Raw genomic sequence first — 17,884 nt, forward strand, 5'->3', positions numbered from 1 at the left:
GCTGTCAGTTGACTGCGCTCTTTGGTTACACTTGTTTCCACACTAGAAATGGTTTAGGGCCAAACATTATTATTTTCGTATACAAATTTATGTTAAACTTAATAAACACTAAGTATTACTTTTAGTTTTACTCAGATGAAATGTATAGTATTTTGGCACATTTCACTTTAGTAGCAATGAGAACAGTGAGAAACTTTCATGTGTGAGAGCCAGTCTTTCACCATATCTCTCAGGTAGGCCTCAAGCTTCTATAAATTCAAGGGATTCCTGCTTTTGTCACCTAAAAGTGGGGGTACAAACCCGTGTCACGGAGCCTGACTCAAGAACAAACATTTTCTCAAGAACAAACATTTTTAAAAATGTTTTGGTCAGTTGGATGTTTTGTTGTTGTTGTTGTTAAAAGTAGCTTTCCAATATGAATGGTTCTTTTCCTGCAAAGGAAGCAGTAGATCATTTTCAAAATGTGTTTATGGTGTCTTCTTGTACTGTAGAGGCCATAACGTTTGGAAGCTACAAAATTCTTTCTATTTTGCTCTAAAAATAAAAGTTATCCTCACCTAAGGTTATATAAGTACTTTCAGGACACTTTGCTAATTTTTTTTTTTTTTTTGCTAATATCCTGAAACACTTTGCTAGTTTTATTTATTGTTTTACATTATTGTTTTTAAGTTATTTTAGTTTTTTAATTTGATGATATATACAAGATAAGACTATCTTCTCCCAACAATGTAACTATTAGTTGCCACCTCATTACAAATACACATTTTCCAGTACTCTAGTTCCCTCACACACTGGCCGGCATCTCAGCTTATGTGCTTCTGCTGTTCACTGGTTCTTCAGCACCTGTGTGCCTGTGTATTCTAAGATATTATCTCCCTGTTTTAATCTCCAGCAGTATACTTCCCTCCTAAGACTTCACTGTACTTTTGGCAACTCTTTCACCTTTTATTTCTCTCATATAAGCTTGAAAATCACTTTGCTTTGCTGAAAACCACAAATTTTGGGCTGGAGTTGTATTAAATACACTCTTCTTGAGTAGAAGCTAGTGTTTGGAACAGTGAAGACCCTGGTAGCCTGTCTCTACAAGTGAAGAAAAGGCTGGCCCTGTGGCCTCTTCCCATCCTTTGTGCCCAGGAAGTTTATAGCTTGCAGAAAATTTCTCCCATCAGCCCATTTCTGCAGTGAAGGGTCAGTGGTACTCCTGGGACTAAAATCAAAGCTGAAGGTTCACACTTCATTCATACAAATACTGACAGTTGCTTTAGGTTTTTCTATTCATTAGTCAGCCAGGATAGATTATTGTAGGAAAGAATCATTTTCTTTTAAGTAACTTTTTTTTTGTCTAAATTGGTTTCTTAGAAACTTGATTGGCACTACTATTGTGCAACCAAATCATTGTGAATGTCGGTTTGAAATATTACCTAATCCTTTAAGCAAACTTTCGGAGTGTTTCTTTTTGTTTCTGACTACCAAGTGGATGCACATTATAGAAAATTTTTAGATTGCAAATTTTCTAAGTAAATCTAAAATTCCCCTTACCCAAGTCTCCTGCCCACCAGGAGCCCAGCTGGCATTTTCACAGTCTTTCTTTTCAGTTCTCTCTCATCAGATATTTAATCCTCCGTCTAGCCAAACTGTAATTGTACCTGTCACTCTTGGGACAAACTTCTTAAATGCCACATTTTTGTCAACATAGTTAAAAGAAAAAGAACCATGTTCTGTTGGTATAAATGACTTCATCTTTGGAGCATACACATGCCTCATTTCTGAAATATTATTTTTACTTTATAGTATCTATTCTTTTCCAGTATGATGATGAGTTAGTCTTGTATTGGAAAGTTCAGTGTGTGTGCGTATGACAGTCTGCAGGGCATAGTCACAACTCTCAAAATGCAATGCTCAATATAATACTACCTGCTTTTTCGTACCACACCCAGCAGGGCTCCAGGGACTTGGATCTGGTGGGAGTGATGAAGTCACGAATGAAAGACAATCAGGCAGGTACACAGAGAGCTGGCATCAGGTGGTCTGGGCTCTCTTCTGGAGAAACTGCACCCTAGAAGCTCAGCATGTTTATTACATAGAGTTATTGCATACAGCTAGTTAAGGAGACAGGGTTACTGCTTGCAGATAGTAAAGAAGCAGAGTTTATGATATACATCTGGATCAAGGGTACAGATTTAGTTAATATCACTGAGAGAAGCTTCCATGAGGTATGGGGGTGACATTCTACATGCTATAATCATCCAGGAGGGAGAACGCTGTAGTGGACATATTCTGCATACACTGTCAGCATTTGTACTAGGTCCCTTGAGGAATACTTTGACATCCCTCTGAACCTCATCCTAGTGAGAAGGCTTTGCTAGGTCTGAGGCTCTGGGGTCCTTATCATGACTGACTCGTGTTAACACATACCCAGAACTTGACACACTCTGGGGTTCTTTGAGGATCTGTACCTTCAGATACAGAAACTGTTTCTATGACAACCTAACAGTGTGGATGAAATAATAAACAGACACTGGTCTGTTTTGGCACATCACAGCCCAAATTTCAGAGAACATGGTTATTGTCTTAGTCCTATGTGATACGGGACCAGTCACAAGTATAAGCAAATGCTCATGGTCTATAGTGTCAATCACAGGTATTGCTTAGTAGAGAATTCTAGGCCCCAACCTCACAGAGCTCTTTTTCTAGTGGTTGTTAGACTACGTAGTGGGACTATTTCTTGTGATATCTGTATCTGTTTTAAAATATTCCATGAAATAGACGGATAGAAATAGGATGCAAACAGGAACAAAGACTGGGATTTCACATAGGAAGAATGTTCTTGTCTGATTTGAGGGAGTTCCGGTCAGCTGTGCCTGCCATGTAGCCTGAATTGGTTTTCTGGTGCTGCAGAAGACATTAGCACAAACTCATTGTCTCCACATACAGCTGGGCTCTCCAGTGTCCCACAGGCTGAATTGCCTCTTATTGGTCAATGTTACCAGGGGGGTTGAGGAAGAATCTGGCTAAGTGATTTCAGGAAGCTTCTGGAATTCACTTCTCCCGAGATTCCTGATTTCACCCTCCACGCTGTAGGTAGCATAACCAGCATTGTCGTTCTCATGTGCTGAGTCTCTGAGTTCTTCTGTCTTCTTCTAGTTTAATGTGATTAACATTAGCACTCTGTGCATATCCCAGGCCAGCCTCCCATATTAGCCTCCTGGATCTGCCACAGGAAACTCCCATAAGTCAGAGATGCTGGGTGTATGTGGTGTGGCCTTTTATCCATTTGCAAACACAGGGGATTAGACTTGGCAAAATAGGGTCTGACACAGGGCCCAACCAGTGTGAGGATACAACTTTCTGTGTATACCAGTGGCTAGAAGTCAAGGTCCATCACACTAGAATCCAATCATGGCTCCCCGTTGTGCAGTACACATGGCCATTGCTCCAAGATGCTGGAAACTGAGATTCTTTGGATTCAATGATGGGGTCTTCCTTAAGCTAACATGTCTGTCTTTCCTCTTTAGAGTGGGGTCCCAGAGGTTCCTGCGGTCTGCTCTTTCACCGAAGTCAAGTGTGTGTTTCATGGTTTCACCTCCAAAGACTCTGCCACAGTGAAGGTGAATAGAGAGTACTGACTGGGCCTCTAGGACATAGGCCTTAAGTCACCTGTAGATCCATAGTTCCCCCAACCTGAAGAGAGAGCAATGCTTTGAACTTCTGCCTGCCTGATACTGTTTTACAGTTATGGAATGGTGCTCAGATAAAAATTTCAATTTTAAAAATTTAAACTTTTGTTCCTACAAAAGTGAGAAATAGAAGGAAAACAGAGGGACAGAAATTCTTAACTATGAGATGCCTGGGGGACAAGAAGAAAAGTGGGGGTGGAAAACGAAGTACAGAAATGAAACTACTAAAATGGAAGCAGCATTTAGACACGTTAGTGGAGCACACTGAGGGTTATGATTGTAACATATACCCAGAACTAAGATTTACAGTTACGTGTTGAAAACAGATGCTTGAGTGGCCAGTAATGTTCCCTGACATAATGGCACAACTTAGAAGACATTGGTTTTGCTATGGTACAAAATTAACACTAGAAACTGTACTTCTAATTTGGAATCTTGATCTCTTCCTAGGCTAGTGGCAAGGATGAGCCCTTCTTTCACGATGGAAGCACCAATGTATCAGCCCAAGATCATGAGGAGTCCCTTCTACTCTGTGGTGCATGATGCTGCTGAGCCATAATCTTCAGTAGAATATGTGTATTATGTGTATTTTGGACTTAAGATATTTTCAATTTATGATGAGTTCCTCAGAATGCAAAGCCGTTGTCATTCAAGAATCATCTATATAGAAGAATGTTAGCAGTGATAGAGTCTAGGTGTTAAGTACATATGCATTTTCACTTTCAACTTTTCTAGATGTTTGAAAATTTTCATAATAAAATGTTGATGTATGACTTGGTAAAAATAAACATGGCAAAAGTTCATGTATTATGTTGTGTGTAATGTGGTATATAGTGTGTAATGTATGCATGATAATTTTGTGTGATATGTTGTCTGTGGTACCTATAGTATCTGCCATATCTGTGTAGGATGTGGAATGTTGTGTGTCTGTATGGTATGTGAGATGTCTGTGACATATCTGTGTGGTGTGCCTGGAGTGTGCTAAGTGATATCTGCTGTGTGATGTTTATGCTGTGTATGTCTGTATGGTATGTGGGGCATCTTGGTTGTATGTGATATGTCTGTGATGTATCTGTGTAGATTGTTATAAGTGATGTGTGCTATGTGCTGTGTGTCTATGTGTAGTATGATGCATCTGTGTGGCGTGTGATATACATGGTAAATGTATCTGTGTGTTGCTTGATGTGTCTTTGTGGTGTGTGATGTATGTGGTATTTGATGTACATGGCTATGTAGTAGTGGTGGTGATGGCGTGTGTGTGTGTGTGTGTGTGTGTGTGTGTGTGTGTATTGCAGAATCTCAGTTCATTCCTGTGAAACAGGGCAAGAGAGTTGACTGGGTCAGATCCTTTTTTGCTTGTGTTCCACCTCTGGGGGCAGCTGCTAATGGGTTCCTAGTGGTGGTGGCTGAAGAGGTATGAACTTTGAAAGTTTTGAAGGTTACTGGGGCTTCATTTTGTGGGAAAGAATTAGTCTGTAATGGCTTCAGAGAGAACGCCTCTTAATTTTCAGAGGGCTCCACAGCTGCCTGGAGTGATTCTGAGGCTGGAGCAAAGTCTTGTGACTCTTTTCTGGATTTTTGTTGACATATGTTGTGGCCTGGCTGACTTGCCCCAGATCAGCCATTAAAAGCATCTGACTTACAGTTCAGAGGTTTAGTCAATTATCATCACGGTGGGGAATGTGGCAGCATGATGGCAGACATGGTGCTGGAGAAAGAGCTGAGAATTCTACATCTTGATCTACAGACAGTAGAAGGAGACTGTGAGCCAAGCTGGGTATAGCTTAAGAATATATGTGACCTCAAAACCTACCCCCACAGTGGCGTACTTCCTTCAATAAGGCCATACTTATTCCAGCAAGTCTACACCTTCTAATAGTGCCACTCCCTATGGGCCAAGCATTCAAACACATGAGTTTATGGGGGCCAGTCCTATTCAAACTAACCACACCTATACACTAGGGAAAAGGTCCAAGAGCTCACACCTTTCATTTCACCTGCTGTGGGAAAAATTTTCATCTGCATTTAAAAACACGAGTGCAATATAGACAGCAATATGCTAAAGTAGGCACAGTGATATTAATGGATCCAGTCTCATAAATCTCTATCTAGTTCTGAATCTTTCAAGATAACCATATCTTTGTAACAAAAGGGGCTTTACAAGGCAATGAACACAAATTATCATTGCAGGTTCAATAAAACATAGACAATCTTGTCTATTATAGGAAACCAAGCTGCTGATTTGAATTTTTCACCCAGTGAAAATTCTGGCTTAATGATTTGACTCGTGAGTCAAAAACAAAAATTTAAGTAATAATATTTTATACAACCTTTTCAGGAAGTGGAAAAGAAATGAAAATACTCCAGCTCATTCTATTTTCATCTGACACGAAGACTCTGTAATGTCATAAAAAAAACAAGCAAACAAAACCCTAGGTCATTAGTTTTCATGAAAATACCAATGGAAAGCTGGGTTTGGTGAATGCCATGAAGACAAACCACTGAGAATATGGTGAATGAGGAAAACCCACCGCAGCAGATTTCACTGGACCCACCCAGGAAGAACCTGTGTGTGTGGTGAGCTTGGAGACCCTCCCCTGAGTGAACAGGAGTGCCAAGAATGGAGAGGGTCATGTACTTCTTACTATACCCCTTTCTCTGCATTCCACATCCTCCCTGTGTTGTGGTCAGTATCACATGCCTGAGCTTTGTCAGGGTGTTGTAGACACAGTGACCCCATCACTTCCAGGTCACCCTCCACAAACATTTCTTACTTCATTCCACCCCAGTTTTTCATATTCAGTGGTACTGAAGTGCCGGTGTCTCAGGATGGCCCTAGTAGAGGAAGGTCACTATGACTTAAGACAGAAGGAGCTTAACTTTTTATCCCACTTGTGTTTTACATAAGTGGAAACATTGATGCTATTTCCACCCCTAACCTGCTTGTGCTTTACATGAACAGAAACATCAATGCTGTTGAAAAAATGAATAAATTAGTACTATCATGAGCCTGGTACCATAAATACAGCATTACATGCCACGATAGATTAAAATTTATTGCAGAAATATAGAATTGTCTTAAGATTCTAAAAAACAGTAATGAGGCCTGGGGATCCTTGATTCTAGAGAGAAGGGAGATTAGATCAGCAGGAGTGACAACCATCAGAGTGTACGTGTATGACATTGCAAAAGAACAAAATAACAGTTATTTTAAAACTATAATGAGATACCCTATCACACCCATTAGGATGATTACATATTTAAAAAAATAATAAAGCCCTGAAAAAGTCAAATATTGGTAGCAATTGAGAAACTGGAATTCTTGTGCCCTTAACTTGCACTCAGAATCATTTTGGCTACTATAAATTCCCATAATGCACTTTAGGGTCAATGTCTCAGTTTTACCTTTAAAAAGCCTAAACGACATTCAATAGGGATTGTGGGAGGTCTACAATTTTAGCAGTATTTTGTGTATACTAATCCATGAACTATAGATTGATGTGTCATTTTTCTAAACAATGGTTTTTAGATTTGGTGTAAACTTTGTGCCAGTTTTGTTATATTCATTGGTTTAAATGGTATTATGAGTTGAATAATTTTAGTTTTGTGCCATGGATTGTATCCACCCTCATCTGTTAAGTTGGTTCCACAGTGATATCCGGGAAGGTAGATGGAGGGAGGGTATTCGCAGCTTACTGCTACTACTGTGTTGTAATTCATCCATGAGCAGGTATTAGAGACACAATTCTTTATGAGCCCGTGGATGTCATGTAAGATGCTGTCGAGACAGCACGTGAGGCATCATCCAGGGACAGGTATGGTGGGTAGGACCATACTGTGGAGAAAGAACAGGAATTATGATAGCATGATGATCACAGTCAGGTAGCCAAAACTTGTCCTCTGGGGAAACTACAGGACAGATTTACAAAAACACCTACCTAGAAACACCCGTTGTGGTACCAGCAAGTCCAGCTGTGACCCCAAACCTGGAGGCCATCATCACTGAGTGAAAGAAGTTGGTCAGGGCCCAAGGCTTGGTTTCTATCTAGTCCTGTTGCTTAAGGTCCCCAGCTACCTCTGTTTACCTCTTCAGATGGCCCAGTTCTGGAGCTCTTGTGCTGGAGAGCACAGGACCTGGGATACTTGGGTATCCCTCACCCCAGGGATGACTGGGGAAGTTATTGTCTACAACCTCAAGTTTCTGAAACTTCTCTGGGCTCCATTTCTTTACCAGGAAATAAGGGGAAGTAACAGTCAATTTGAGAAATGGGTTGTGTGAGAGAACAAAAGGGATTGCGAATGCAGCTGCAGCTCCTCTCTTGTTTAGATTTTGGGCCACAGAATGGGAATTGCAGTTCTTGGTTAGAAACTGACTCTGTGAACAACTTGCTTTTAAGTAGCCTACATTTTAAAAATAGATCTATTTATTTTATGTATATGAGTGCTTGATCTGCGTGTACACCTCCATGCCAGAAGAGAGCATCAGATACCAATCATAGATGGTTGCGAGCCACCATGTGGTTGCTGGGAATTGAACCCAGTACCTTTGGAAGAGCGAGGGGTGCTCTTAACCACTGAGCCATCTCTCCAGCCTTTATCCTTCATGTTTTAGCCACTTGTGATGGCTACTCTAAGTGGTCAACTTGACTACATCTGAAATGAACTAAAACCCAAGTGGCTGGATACACTTGTGAAGGATTGTTTTCTTAAGTAAATCATTTGAAGTGGGAAGACCCACTTTTAGTCCAGATCTATTGAGGTGGAAGAGACCCCTTTAATCTGCCTATATAACAACATGGAAGAAGAAAGCTTATCCTGTTTGCCTACTTGCTCTTACTCTCACTGGCAAATTGTATATATACATATACTCTAATAAATGCCACGTATACACTCCATTCTTCTAGAGAACCTTGACTAACACATTGCTTATCTTTGAGAGTGGAAAGTGTACTGCCTGCTGCCTGGAGTTAGAGCAGGGTCCAACATGGCCTCAACTTCTGTGGCTTTGCCTTCTGAAACTTGTCCACTCTTTTCTCTTGTGCTCCCTTTTCTCTTCTTCTTATACCTTAACATATACTATCCCGAAAGAGACATTAATGTACTTCATTGTTACCTAATGCTATGAATCTTTTGAAAATTGTTCTTTCTACTTAATACTAAATTGCCAGATCTTCCTGTACTTGATGTCCTGTGGTCCTTTTCTCTTGATGAGCACTGATATAGCTTCTGTATTACTGATATCAGAATATACTGCCATGCCAGATGTATGGAGATTTCTCCTGGGTCCATCCTTGGCAGTCACTGCTGGGCTTCTGAATGTTCAGCTCTGCAAATGAGGCTGTTTTGTAAAGTTGCCCTACAGGCCACACTCTGATGATAACGTGAAGGATGCTCTGATGATTTAGAACATTCCAGTCCTGCCAGTGTTGTGGATGGTAACTCTAGCATTTCCTTCATCACTGAAGCTGAGCACATTTGTTTGTTTGAGACAGTTTCTTTTATTTTTATTTAGTGTTATTATTATTATTATTATTATTATTATTATTATTATTATTATTATATTATTATTACTATTATTTTACTTATTCACTTTGTAACCTCCTCATTGCTCCCTCCTGGTCACCCTCTTCTAAAATCCTTCCCGCTCCCCGTCTCTTCTGAGCCAGTGGGTGTCCCCTTGAGTATCTCCCCACCCTGGCACATCAAGTCTCTGCGAGACTAGATGCATCCTCTCCCACTGAGGCCAGACAAGGCAGACCAGCTAGAAGAACATAACCTATGTACAGGCAACAGCTTTTGAGCTAGTCCCCTCTCCAAGACAGTTTCTTATGCTGCCCGGATGTCCTCACACTCAAACCCAAATGCTGAGGCTATAGGAGTGCACCACCACACCTGGCTTTCTTTAATGATTCTGGATTACCTGATTACACCCTTTGTCAGTTGGATAAACTACAGGTGGAGTTTTTATGTATGGAACTTGACTGCTCTTCATTTAACATCATCTAATGAGCCAGAGTAACAAGTGCCAATACTTAAAAACTTACAGATAACAAATTTTTGGTCTAATTAATATGTCTTTCTACTCTAATACCTGAAAGAATAACAGTGATTATCTTTTAGACAAATACTTAACAATATTTGTATTGTTGTATAAGTCCTTTCCCTATGGTCCATTTGAGTATAGGCTGTGAAGTAGGGATCTGACTCCCTCTGTACCCATTTCCATCTTGTACTGTTCCATTCAGTGGTTAGTCTTCCCCACTTCTGTTCCATCAGAGTGCACATATGCACATGTGCAGTTCTGTTTCCACCCTCCTTGATCAATACCACTTCTCTGCTTGTCTCTCCATTCTCTAGTCCTCCCATATTCTGAGCCTCCTAAATTTTGATAAGCAAGAATCTCTTCCTGGAGGGTCCCTAATCTCCAGTATTACTGTTCTAGTCTCTTTTTTCCATGGTGGCTCCCTTTCTCTTGTGTCCTAACAGCAGAGTCTCCTTGTTTCCTATGGGGTGGAAGAGGCTGTCTGTTAGATGCACAGGTCCCGCTGAATGTTCTGCACAGAGACAATGGGCCTCTACTCCTAAACCTGTGCTCAACCGCACATCTTAGCCCATCCATCATTCTTCATCTCTGACCTTACTGTCACTGTACCCCTAGGTCTGGACTGTCTTTTGCTTTCTGTGGCAAAGATGGCTAAGGATCCACCTCTACTTGCAATCCTGTAGCAGTGTCCTCCTCTCTGTGCTTCAGCTTCTCCTCTTGTGCTTCCTCTTCAAAAACGTGCTTGGTATGTTCATCTGTTCTTTCTTACCTCCTGGACCCCGTGTCATCAGTATGATGTAGTATTTGCTACTGTTTCCGGACATTTCTGCAAGGACTGTAAGCTAGTGTGTTAGAAATGCACATTCAACTTCTCATATGGCAGAAGTGTCTGTTTTTCCCTTTAAATTCAAATTCATATTGAAGTGGTATCACCTCTACATTTAAATTTTTCTTCTTGGAGTCTGGAGAGATAGCTCAGCGGTTAAGAGCATATACTGCTCATAACTATAACTCTGGCTCAAGGGCATCCAATGCCCTTGGCCGTCAGGAATGCTTTATGTGCGATATGTATCTTTACTAATGATTTCTAGTTTCACTCCACTATAACTAAAAAATATAACTAGTATGATATAAAATGTTTTAAATGTACTAAGAGTTTTGTTTTGTGGTGATGTGACTTTGCTATGGTCTGTCCTAGAGAATGTTCTATGTATCACTATTTGGTATATGCATGCTGGGTGTAATTAGTTTGTAGTGTTATTTAAGTTTTTCTTTTTCATTTTGATATATGTCTGATTGCTCCATTGATTACTGAAAATGGTATTTTGAAGTCTTCCATAATTATTTCAGAATTGTCTATTTTCCCTTTAATTATATTTTTGCTCCACATATTTTAGGACAATGTCTTTAGGTATATAAATTGAGCCTTTTATCAAGAATATATGATGTATTTCTTTGAACACTGTGTTTTATTTGGTTTTGGTTGTTTGAGGATGGACAAAGGGAGTGAAATTCATCAAATGACCAATAGGATGTAATATGCATCCATAAAGTTACTGTTAAGAAAAGACTTCACGGTTTTTACTATTTTGTGATTGTCATGGATTATATTTATTCATTATGGGCCCAATAACAAATATTTATTATTATTTAAGTATTTATCCTTTAAATTATATAGAAGAGAGAGGAGTTAAAATGTAAGTATAATATTTGGACTATTGTACTTTTATTTAATGTTTTCTTTGTCCCTCACAGTTCTGTATAGCATGTTTGAATAATTGTATAGCATGCTGAATAATTCCCTTAGTAGTTTTTTTTTTTTCAGGCTAGGTTTTTCTGGTGACAAATTTGCTCAATTTTTGTTTATGAGAAAATGTCTTAGTTTCTTCTTCTATTCTTGAAGGATAGATTTGCCAGATGTAGAAAATCTTTAGCCGTTTTACAAGTTGTTAGGAACAAGTCAGGACAGGAACTCAAAACAGGGTAGGAATTTGGAGACAGGAGGTTATGTAGAGGCCATGGTGGAGTAGTGCTTACTGTCTTGTTCCTAATGACTTGTTCAGTCTGCTTTCCTATAGAACCCAGGATTACCACTAGCCCAGGGCCTTCCCTCATCAGTCACTATTAAAGAAAATACCCTACAGGCTTGCCTACATACTGGATCATATAGATGCATTTTCTTTAGTGAGGCTTCCTCTTCTCTAGCGACTCTAGCTTATGCTGACATACAACTAACCAGCACAATCTGGCCACCTAAAATAAGAACACACTCTTAGTCTCCTTGTCATTTGTTTCCAGTTAGGAACTGTTAGGTATGAATGGACTACAAAGTGAGGTTTTAGCCCTCTCCTATTCTGTTACTGTGGCTTTCTAAGGCAGAGCTAGTAGTTCCTTACCCTGCCACTCCATCTCAGAACCCTCTTACAACATATCAGAAGCCAGCTGACAGGCAGGAAAGGCATCACAAACTTTCTCACTTTAGATTTGGGTGCCACAGACTCCTTTGGCCGATAGGCATGTCTTCCCAACTATGTAACCTGAACATGTGAGCAAACCTGAGGCATACTCCAGAAAGAGAGACCACAGTATTGGGTTTTGCACATGCTCTGGGGGAAGTTCGAATTGGGGTAATCTATTTATCATCCAAGCCTAGAGAAAGAACAGACCTGTAACCAACCATCCCTCCTCAGACCTTTGAGCAGTGTGTGAGATATGCAGCATATGGTCTCCAGGAGGCAGAAATGAACACATTCAGAAGAGATAAGCTGAGAAAGATAAGCTGAGAAGCTAATAAGCAGAAGTCAAATTGGGGAAGATATGAAAAGACTGGAAGACACTGAGCTCACAATAGCAAAACTGATGCCTTCAGAGGACAGAAATAACACTGCAAAAAATTGTCTCAGTGGGGCAGAAGATAACTTGGGAAGAAATAGCTTGAACTCACATGGAATTTTTTTTTTAATTATTATTTATTTAATGTATATGAGTACACTGTAGCTGTCTTCAGACACACCAGAAGAGGGCATTGGATCTCATTACAGATGATTGTAAACTACCATGTGGTTACTGGGAATTGAACTCAGGACCTCTGGAAGAGCGATCAGTGCTCTTAAGTGCTGAACCATCTCTCCAGCCCCACATGGAATGTTTATGAGACAACTGCAAGCTGCTGCATCTTCTCTGTACTGCTGACTCTGTATTTCTGAGAGGTGGCTCTGCACTGTGGGCTGACCTTTGTTTATAATATCTCATGCTGGCTACCACAGAAGCTAGGACACTTTTGCCATCCTCTTGTGTGGCCAGCAAAGAAACATGGACTGTGTGTGTGTGTGTGTGTGTGTGTGTGTGTGTGTGTGTGTGTATACGCGTGTCTATGTGCGTCTGTGTATGAACACATATACACTTCACATATGTGTGTGCGTTGTGTGCATGTGTTGGCTTCATAAAGGATGCAGAGGGCAGAGCCAGATGAAATAGTCATGTTAACAAGACACCATATAATTTACAATGCTAAAGCTATAACCAGCCTGGCAGAAATGAAGAGGCTCTAAAGAGACATTTACCTCTCTTGATCTGACTATCAAACTATTAAACATCAGACTCTTCCCAAATGGGAATTTCCTCAGGAATTGCATTCTAGGAGGAAAGGATACCAGCCAGGGAGAAAATTTGCCTTCTGGAAAGAGATTTCATTTCAAATAGTTCTCTGTTTAAACCTTGATCTTACCTCAGGACCTGGAAGATATACTTGAGGGGTTTGCTAGATCTTTTTGTCCCTCTTTCCAACGTGGCCACATTGAATAAATCTTTTCTGCCTTCTATTTTTAATTTGGCTCCCTTTTATTGGTCTGTTGAGGACTGGTAGCTAGCTGTGACTTGGGGCACAGGTTGTAACCCCCATGTCCAATAACACAGCCCTGCTTTAAAAAAAGAAAAGTCTGGCCTCTTCATTAGCCTGCTAAAGTTAGAGTACTCTTAAACATTTGTTTTCAAAACAGCTGCCATTCAGTTTTTAAATGACTGAAAGTATGATGGTGCCTCTTAATGAGTCACTGGGAACATCTGAGTTGCTCTCAATCTTCCAGTAATTCCTCAGTATTTCCTAACTCTAGAGAAGGGGCTCCAGGCAAAGAGAGTCATTTGGCTTCTATACAACCACAGGCTTAAGGCGCATTTTAAAGATCATCCATACAAATGTATGACACAAAGGATGGAGGGAGGAGACTAAAGCTAGTCTAAGGGAGCCAGATCTCACAGAGATCCACCTGTCTGTCTCCAGAGAGCTAGAGGAGGAGGAAGGGTGGAGGGATGAAATGGAGTAACAGAGGGATGAATGTGTGGCTATTGCCTATAGCCCAGTTGCTGCCCTGGCTCATGGCAAGTGATCCTCAGAGCACACAGAAGCTCAGGGACTGAGGGGTGGCTCACTTTCAACACAAACCTCCAGGAAGAGGCAAGCCTCTGTCTTCCTGAAGGGTGATCTCAGGACTTACAAATAGAAGGTTCTCCAGAAAGAGATGAGCTGCATGTGGCTGGGTGGCTAAAGATATGAGAAAGGGTGGCACATGTACTCTGTAGCTTCATACCTGAACATGGACAAAAGATTAAGAAATAAGATTTGTAAAAGGGAGTGTACAGGTTATATAGTAAATCTTGTGCTATAAAATTACTAGCTCATGCATAAAAGCAAACTTTTACTTGCACCTGGGATCTAGAGTAAATGAAGAGATATTCCAGAGGCTGTTAAGGAGAGAGCTTAGGGAAGTGGGGTCAGCCTAATGATAGATCTTCTTGGCTGAGAGTTGCGTTCCAGTCCTGAACTCTAAAGCAGGGAGCCAGTGTGATCTCAGCCTAATAGGAATATAAACTGAACTCATGATACCTAGAATTTTAAGATCAACCAAAATATATGCAAAAAGATCAAGACATGTGCAGAACCACAAGTTTATTAATCAGAGCTGGTTTCTGCTCGCTGTACAGATTGTCTTTCTTACCTGGTATCCAGGCTCAGGTCAGGACTTTATGTCTTTCCCATGGCTACTATTAAGATTTCCACTTAACAGTGTACCATAATGCTTTTTAAAAAAAGATTTATTTATTTACTATATGTAATTACACTGTAGCTGACTTCAGACACTCCAGAAGAGTGCATCAGATCTTGTTATGGATGGTTGTGAGCCACCATATGGTTGCTGGGATTTGAACTCGGGACCTTTGGAAGAGCAGTCGGTGCTCTTACCCGCTGAGTCATCTCACCAGCCCCCATAATGCTTTTATATTCATTGTTTTCCTATCTCCTCTGTCTGCCTGTCTGTCTGTCTGACTCTTTATCTCATGCACGTGCACGTGTGTGTGTGTGTGGAGGGGGTGGGCAGAGGACAACTTCAGAGCTGTTCCACCTTGCTTTTCTTCTGGAACACCAGCTGAAGGTCTACTTAGCGACATCATTGACCACTGAGGTGTGTTCTCTTCATCTCTTCTTGTGCAAAGCTGCTAACTCTGACTTCATATGGATTGTCTTTCCTTCTTGTTACTCTTCCTACTCAGTGTATGTGGTTTTCACCACTAGAAATTTGATTAGATTGTTGTATTTTCCAAATGAGAGGAAATAGTTATGATACTTTTTAAATGCACTTATGCTGGTTTTAGGTCAGCAAATTAGTTTCTTAATTATAGGTCATTTTTTTTCTTTTGCAGCTTTGCCTAATATTTCTGGTTAGATGCCAGAAAATGTGAAGCTTACTTTTTCTTGGAGTTGAATATTTGTGCATCCAATATTATTATTCTATGTTGTAATTGTTTAATATCAGTTTGGTCTTTTTGTGCCTTGCTATTAAGTTATGGATAAGACCAGAGTGGAGCTCAATCAAGGGTGACTACTGCCTCTGTGAAGTCACAGACTTCTGCAGTTTAGTTTTAGTCAGTGACTATGAGTTTTGAGCCTCCTAGACTTGTCAGGGTAGTGTCTGTGCCAGCCCTGTTCCCTCTGGCATGTTTTCACTTCCCCCATCCCCCAGGATTAGATAGCTTCCTCCTTTGTCTGAGTGATCTGTACTCTGCTGAACACTTGAAGGACCTTATGGTATTCTCTCTCCTAGGTTGCATGGCTTTTCCAACATATACATCACTGCCTGAGTTCTCCCCTCTACTCCACAGTTGGCAAGCTATTAGAGCTGGGTATTCCCTTTTCAGAGACCATAGTCCTTTGCTGTCTTTCTTTCAGACATCACATCTGTTTTGTGTTACTTCAGAGAGAGAGAGAGAGAGAGAGAGAGAGAGAGAGAGAGAGAGAGAGAGAGAGAATGAGAACGAACTCCATCTTGCCAGGAGGCCCTTTGTGACAGTTATTCACATGCTAGGTACCACTACATGCCTTTATAAATATTGCTTATGCGAAAGCACTTGTCAGACACACTCAGGTTCCCCGTTATTGACTGGGCTGTGAACCACACACTTCTTATAACATCAGGGTCCTTCAGACCTGTACCCTCGACTCTGTACACAGGAAGGTGGGTGATCTTTTGTCAGGAGTTAGTAGATGACCACCACATGGGGTAGAATCCAAAGATGTCATTCTCTGTATCACCACCATGAGCCTAGAAGGAAAGTTGGAGCTGGCTGATAAAGTCTCTCTTTCTACAGGGATGGAGACTTCCTGGCCACAAGAGGTTATACTGTAGCTCCATTTGGATATCATCTTTCATTAGGTCTAAGTTTCCATTGTTGACCAGTGTGACTAGAATTTCAGGACAAGGCTACATAGGCAAATTTCAGTGTGTGCCCTGTGAAGAAGGAAGCTCTTTAAAATGTCCTGTATGCAAGATGGACGTCTACAGCCAACCCGAGCCACATTTTGTCTCCATGGGCTGCAAATTCAATCCACACAATGAGAATCATTGGCCAACTGAGAAGGGCTTATTGAGGTGGATCAGATGTCTCCGGGTGGAAAGGGCCACTTGCCCTTCTCTTATGTTCTGTGGGTCAAATGCTTCCAACATGCATCTTCTTTTTGATCTCAGATGGAATTTCTGGGAATCAAAGTCAATCAGAAGTAACATTGTGGCTGGTAAGGGGGACATTCAGCAGAACCCCAGGCTTAGAGAAGCTCACATATTAGTAGAATTTTCTGTGACTCCTTGGCTGGGCTACTTAGTGACAACCTGACCCTGTTGTGACAGGATCTCTGCATGGGGCCTTCCAGTGCTACATAGAAATAAGCTGAGGCCATAAGCGGAACCTTGTTAATGGGTTTCTGAATTTGGCCCTGTATGGGTAGAAAGATGTAGAGTGGTATGAAGGTAGAATGCATTACCATCTTCAGGTCTGCTTGCTCTCAAGGCTTTGACAGTGTCCAGCCCTGTCTGGTTCTGAAGGCATGACCAGGATTATATGGAGTAGAGGGGTCCCAAGGTCCCAAGGCTACATTTCTTTTCATTTGGAGCTTAACCTCTGACCCAGGCCCCAGAGCTATGAGCCTCCTGGTCTCAGTCTAGCTGCCAGGCTAGGTTTGTGTTTGGCAGTCATAGAGGTGCTGAAATTTGCTCATGGCCCATTGTTAGTGAGACCCATAGGCCGGTCTCCCTGGCATCTTCAGCTAAATATTTAGGGCTTACCAGACCTCACCTACCTAATCACAATTACAAAGAGATATAATCTGGTTTTTAAGACACATATCCTTCAGAATTAACCTAGGATTCTGGCTAGGTCCAGGCCAGGACTGCCAGCAGCACCAAGTGACTATATGCTTTCCTCAGGACTTCAGAGAGAAACCAAGGCTATCAACAAAGGTTCTTGCCAGGCAGTAACAATTCTCTAGAGCTATAGAATGTTTGCTATAGGCACTATAGCTCTCCTACATTGGGCTATATTTCTAAGTCTCTCTGTAGGTCTATACCTAGTAGGTTCTTACAGTAGGCTGTACCTCCTGGTCTTTGTGTAACTCTGATGGAGGCTTCTGTAGCAGGTTCTTAGGACACGGGCTGCCGAGACCCTCCCTGGAGGAGACAGGAACAAATACCTGCACAATCCAGTTGGAAACCTAACAGTGTTTCAGGCTCTTCTGCCACATCCTGTTCTTTTTCTTTTTTTCTTTTTAAGGTTTATTTACTATTATATGTACGTACACTGTAGCTGTCTTCAGATGCCCCAGAAAAGGGCATCGGAT

General features: G+C 41.1%; 1 protein-coding gene across 2 annotated transcripts in view; it reads left to right on the forward strand.

Moving 5' to 3' along the window:
* The window catches only part of LOC110329128 (probable palmitoyltransferase ZDHHC11), a 28,221-nt gene extending 23,741 nt beyond the window's left edge, over positions 1-4,480 (forward strand). For both annotated transcript variants that reach the window (XR_002380907.2, XM_021208698.2), the window contains exons 9-10: positions 3,516-3,608; positions 4,128-4,480. Coding sequence is in view for 1 of the 2 variants with exons in the window: in XM_021208698.2 (XP_021064357.1) it covers positions 3,516-3,606 (91 nt within the window). In the remaining variant the exon portion in view is untranslated. The remainder of the gene's footprint in view (positions 1-3,515; positions 3,609-4,127) is intronic.
* The last annotated feature ends 13,404 nt before the right edge of the window (positions 4,481-17,884 follow it).

This window comes from Mus pahari, chromosome 11 (genome assembly GCF_900095145.1).
Source record: "Mus pahari chromosome 11, PAHARI_EIJ_v1.1, whole genome shotgun sequence".
Classification (NCBI taxonomy): Eukaryota; Metazoa; Chordata; class Mammalia; order Rodentia; family Muridae; genus Mus; species Mus pahari.